This window comes from Diplotaxodon limnothrissa, linkage group LG10 (assembly GCF_057381915.1).
Source record: "Diplotaxodon limnothrissa isolate DT_005_m linkage group LG10, D_limnothrissa_male_GT1.1, whole genome shotgun sequence".
Taxonomy (NCBI): Eukaryota; Metazoa; Chordata; class Actinopteri; order Cichliformes; family Cichlidae; genus Diplotaxodon; species Diplotaxodon limnothrissa.
Genome location: NC_140605.1, coordinates 4,867,071 through 4,873,070, shown reverse-complemented (window position 1 = coordinate 4,873,070; position 6,000 = coordinate 4,867,071). Strand labels below are relative to the sequence as shown.

General features: G+C 41.2%; 1 protein-coding gene across 3 annotated transcripts in view; it reads right to left on the bottom strand.

Annotated features, from left to right (window-relative positions):
* Positions 1-216: 216 nt before the first annotated feature.
* The window catches only part of igsf9bb (immunoglobulin superfamily, member 9Bb), a 130,896-nt gene continuing 125,112 nt past the window's right edge, over positions 217-6,000 (bottom strand). For 2 of the 3 annotated variants that reach the window (XM_085364285.1, XM_085364287.1), the window contains 2 exons: positions 1,670-1,797; positions 217-431 (listed from right to left, as the gene is read on the bottom strand). In XM_085364285.1, coding sequence (XP_085220411.1) covers positions 217-431; positions 1,670-1,797 — 343 coding nt within the window. Of the gene's footprint in view, positions 432-1,669; positions 1,798-6,000 lie in introns of those variants that run through there. The other variant, XM_085364288.1, reaches the window with a different exon arrangement.

Below are 6,000 nucleotides of genomic sequence, written 5' to 3'. Positions count from 1 at the left end.
ATGAACACAGCAGAATGCTTACTAATGCAAACTAAACTGACCAAGGGGTGCAGCTGTGGAATAAACCAAATCTGAATGCTGAAATTTTGTGCCACTCCCCTTTGTAGGTAATAAACTGCGACAATTCTAGTGAAAGTATTCTTTTTTCTTTCAGCTGAGACGTAGCTAGTGCAGTGTCATTTTGGAAAGGGGAGCTGTATTGCACAGCTGTGACTTTCAGAGGAGGGTGGCATGGTCTAGGTCTGTGTTGTCCATGCTAGCCAAAATAGCTTTCTGGTCCTCCCGAATTGGACGACGGTAAAGCAGAGCAGAAAAGCGAATATATGGGTCATGGAGAATGGGCCGTTTCTTCTTTTTGCGGAGGTAGAGAGCTTCTTCGGGCTGGAGTACCTGAGAGGTGTAGGCCTGCTGGGTCTGAGAGGTGGAGACACCTGGAGGCAAAGAGACGAACAGCCAGGTCATAGCCACCAGAACTCAAGGTGGAAATGCTGTTCCGACACTTTCCCTGAAATGATGCTTTGCTTCTGGGCAGGAGTAGATCAACTCCATGAAGCACCCACAAGTCCAGTTTTTCTGTAATATAGTATGAATCTTGAGCCAGCAGGCAGTCAGTTAATTTTAATAACTGGAAACAGTGATTTTTACTTTTACAATGACGACAAAATCCACTATACCTGCATCTGTTATACCTCATTTAAACTAAACATTAAAAACTAAAATATATCTCCATATACAACCTGTAAGTTCATGCACAACGTATGCCAGGCCATAAGTGCTGCTAAGTCAGATCATATAACACGGTCAAAAGCCTGCCTTTTTTTATTACAGTGTAAGCATTTTATGCTATGCTGTTTGGACTTACACTATTCTAAGCTAAGGAGGCTCTAGCAATGAGAATGCTCCCTAAGATGACACTTTGAGCTTGTTGCATAAACGTCACCAACTCTCTGCTGTGCAGTAACTCCAAACCTCTGGCATTAACATCAGCACAAAAACTGCAGCAGTTTCTAGAAGCAAAGAGCTCTCATGTTTAATGTGTGGGTGTCCCAGTACTCTTTTCCATATAATGTAAATTATGATATGTCAGTTGGCTTTTTGGTGCATATATTTTCATCTTCAACATTCAACTCTATTACTGTGCTGTACTCTGTTTTTGTTAAAATATTTGAATTTTTAGGGAACTCGAGTGGTCAAGCAATAAGCTAGCATACTTCTCAACCACTTGAGTCCCACTTTTCATAAAAAGCAGATCTTGATTGCAACATCTGACGGAACAGGATGTAATTTGTTTTCAGTGATGCCTCACTGTTTGCTTTTGGGAGTGTTTGGACTCGGAAACACTCCCAACACCTCCATTTGTCAAAAGTCTACAAGTTTAGTTTAAGAAGAAAATTCATTTTTAAGGACCTTGTGTTGTCTGGGGTAATGTTTCATGATTTTTGGAGGGGGGGTGTTACACTTTCTCCTTTAAGGTGGTATTCTAACGCACTGCCCTGCACATTAAAATGATGCTGGAATGTGACAGGAAAGGCTCCTGACCAAATGCCAGCTGGTGATGAGCTTCAAAATGCCATGCTTGACAATCTTCTGAAAATGGCAGCAGGTCATTTCACTATAGAGACCTCAACAGTGGAGAAAATGAGAACAAATATTTAATGGTGGTTCACACCTGCTTTCTTTCTGGTCTTGGAGTTATTGTTGTTCATAGTCATCTTCTTGGCCTTTTTAATACGTTGGTATCTCAGTGCATCGATCCTCTCAGACCCTGAAAGGGCACTCTGCGCACCTCGACGTTTTCTGAATAAAGAAGAGAGAAAGAGGAAAAAAGGGGTAACTCCAGGCTAAACGTGGTCAGTGAACTGTATTTCTGCACTACGGAGCGCAACACAACCCACACAATCTCAGAACAGCACTGCTCGTGCTAAGCAAGAGGTGCAGCACATTGCCAAAGGATCAATGTGAGACACCTATTGAGGCTTACCCAAGCTTTGCAATAAGAAAACCATGTGATTATGACTACTATAACCTTATACATCATCTGGATTTACTATGAAATTTTTTCACTAAATAAAATCCAGATTTCATTAAGTATTATGCACCTTGAAATTTCTGGGGCATTGAAGATATTTTGCTCAAATTGATCCAAACAATTTTTATCCAAAGAAAAACAGAGTATTTCACAACTCCTGAAGCTATCTATTGATCCCATTGGCTAGATTAGGTCAGTGAGAAAAGTTCCACTTAAAAAGACTTGCACTGTTGGTTTCAGAGGAACTGTTTCCAAAATGAAGATTACTAAATGCTCTTTCCAATTCATAAGTCTGCAGATTTGAATGTTTACTCTAATTAGTAAGGCATTTCTCTCTGAAAATAACAGATACAAATGTTTCCTTGGCGTGAAGTACATTTTTCGCAGCTGTTCATCACTTCCCTCCCATTCACAGAGGCACATGTGACAAGGCAGCCCCCAGATTTCTGCCACAAGCACGCGCTTAATTCTCTCAAGGCACAGAAAACAATATGCTTTACAGAGAGGCCATCTTCCCACCGTGGCTGCAGAGAGAAACCGAATGCTGTTAGTAGAGGGGAAGAATCACAGCTGAGCAACAAAGCATCATCAATATGTGTTCATAGACATGGATACTGTCTACAATGGGCTTCACCATGCTGACAGGGGGAGAGATGGCGGGAGGGGAAAATGACTACTTGGGAACAGTCACATAATGAAAAATAAGCCAAAGAAAAGCGAAGCACCAGGACAACAAATGTAACAAGAATTTATCCATATAATTGTTTCTGTTTTGAAACGGAAGAGCAATATTTAGCGATAGCATGCATGGCAGTTTGCACATGGAACACGACTTTAAAGGGGAATACATTCAAAAGCACTTCATTGGGCAGGTAACTCAAAGATTAAGGGGAACCTCAACCCTCCCTGGTTGCCCCACTTTTATAAAACATTGGTTCTTTAGAAGAAAAAGAAGTGCAGAAGCTGCTTTGGCAGGGCACTTGTGTCACATGGCAGTGAGAACTGTTCTGCAGTCCACTTACAAGTGCAATTGTATACTTACAGGAGATGAATTGATTCATGCTCTCTACAGATGCTTTATGTAGAGGATTAGGGCCATGTGTCCACCAGGATTTTGTCCTAATTTATATAGAGATGCTCGTGGGAAGTGCTGGTCGTGGCTATCGTTACGCTATAGCTCTTAAAAACTTTCTAGGAATCTAGTGCAATTTTATTAAAAGCTAAAATACATTTTAAATTACTTTGAGCTCCGAAGTTTAAACGCGCAACAATTTCATCACTGCCAAGAACATGCAACAGCACTGTCTGCTTCATTTTTAAAGCAAAAACAAAAACAACCACAAGAAAACACAGTTGTCAACTATTCCTCCCAGTGGACACACAGCTTCAGGTGACATCACAACGCCAATCTTACAAAATATTTTATTGCCTTCAAAATATTTTCAATTGGGGTCGTACAGTATAAGCATCTGTTATTTAGAAATGGCAGAATGTGTCACGCTTGAGGAGAATGCTAAAAGCATGTTTACAAAGTGATCTGAGAACAGACAGTGTCTATGCGGAGGAAAGAAAAGGTCCACGCAGTCACTGTTTTTATCGAGTCACTCAGTGCCAAAGAGACAAAACACCAAAATCAACCTGTATGGTTTTTTTAAAGTAACAATTATTTTTGCATGCCACTGGACAAAAGCTAACCCTCTAAATTCATACACAACTTTAGGCAGAAGAAGACCAGCCTGTAAAAATGGAATGATTCAACCAAGTATAACAGATATATTTAAACTGAAGATCAAATTTTAATACAAATGGCTAAACAAAATAGTCCGTCTTAGCTTATTTTGAACTAGCTCATTTTATATTAACTAGACTTAAACTTGGGCTGATGCAGTGGGATCATATTACTAGTAACAAGTATGTCTGTTATATTCTCAATTATACAAAACACTTCCTACCATGAATCTACTTCTGTTAAAGCTTTTAATAGTGTTTCACACCAGTTTGCATATTGGTGGGGTAAAAGTTCTGTGACATCATTTATGACCCCAGGTATGTATGTACACACACACACACACACACACACACACACACACACACACACACACACACACACACACACACACACACACATATCTTTATGCCTGGGAGCTTGCAGGTTCCTGTGCAGTATCTTTGCTGTTCCTAGGACTGTACTCTTCTTGACAGAGACCTCAGGTGTTGTTTCTGGGATCTGCTGGAATCACCTGGCCAGTGTGGGGGTCACTGCCCCAGGTCCCTCAGTTACTACGGGGGCAACTGTTGCCTTCATCCTCCACACCCTCCTTCTTTAGCACTTTTCTCAGCCCTTGGTTTTTCTCAAACGTCCAGTCTTCTTTTTTGCTGTCAGTTGGTATAGCTACATCTATTACTGCTGCCTTCTTCCTCTGATTGTCCACCACTTCTCTGTCTGGTTGGTTGATCGTGAGCAGTTTTTCTGCATCTGGAAGTCCCACAGGATCTTCGCTCTGTCATTCTCAACCACCCAGGGGTGTGTGTCCCAATTTCGGGACTTCCATGCCGTACTCCGCACAGCTGTTCCTGTACACAGACACTTGGTTAGACCTCAGCCTCTATCGATCTTGTACTTAGAGCTTGTTCCTGTGTGGCCATCATTCCACTGCGCTGTCTTTCAGTCCAGCTTCATCTAGCTCAGTGGTTCTCAAACTTTTCACAATGACTACCACCTCATAAAATACATGGCTCTTAAAGCACCGCCCTTATGACCGACATTAAAGTACAGTAGCAGGCCTATTTAACACCATATACAGTTTACCAGAGACAATTTTATTTCTTATATGAATGTTATTTATTTTAACTGTCATAAACAGGATGTGACTAGTGACAATAATAACAACTGTACTGCAACCGTATAATGTATGAACCCTAAACTGCTCTGCGTTTATTAAGGCTGTTGTGGTTTTAACATGTTTTCATGCTTTGTATCTTGTTCTATTTAATGTGAACAAGCCCCTAAAAAGATCACTGTTGGCCTCTCTTGGTTTTTATTACCACTATTCATTTTAATGCTTAATTTTTAAAACCTTACGATGTAACTACAGCCCAGCCCATGCAGCAGTAAATTAATGACTAACCTCGTATTGTGGATGGATTATCTCAGTAGTTCTCCTGACTGAAGTTTGGTCCATTTATAGCATCCTGCCATGCGATTGCATTTCTCCCTAACCATCAGGAACCCTCACGTTAACTTTTATCGAGTGGAAAAAAGTTAGCGTTCATCCTCCAGCTTCACTGTGTTTATGTTATGCTAACATAGCTGTGTCGCTAGCGATCACATAGTACATCATTATATACCAGCTAGTCCAACTTCAGTAACCCTACAAACGTCACTGCTGTTTAGTTTTCTGTCTTCATTTATGTCGGAAGTGATAGCAGAGCTGTACGTTTGAATTTTTTCAGAAATCCCTGAATCAGAACATGGTACATTATTTAATCTTAATCATGTCAGTCACGTCTTCTAGCTGCCTGTGGAACATACCATGCAGGAGTCTGTCCTTCCATTATGCTGCCCATCTTCCTCCTCTTAATTCTTCAGTTTATGCTGCCGGAGATATTCACTAAGCACATGACTGGCTGTGGCTATCTTCCTGATGTACTTATCAATGTTTGTTGCTTCATCCTGGATAGTGGTTTGGACAGTCACTAGTCCTCAGGCTCCTTCCTTTTGCTTAGCATATTGTCTCAGGGTGCTGGACTTGGGGTGAAACCCTTTATGCATCGTAAAGAACTTTCTTGTCTTGATGTCAGTGGGTTCTCTCTTCCTCTTTTGCCGGCTTATTATCCCAGCAGGATAACTGGTAAGGCTTACGTGTTGACTGCCAGGACTTGTTCTTCCCATTCAGCAGACTGCTCAGGACTTGCCTTACTCTCTGAAGGTATTTGGGGCTTTCCAAGTGGCCTCTTCATGGTTCCCATTC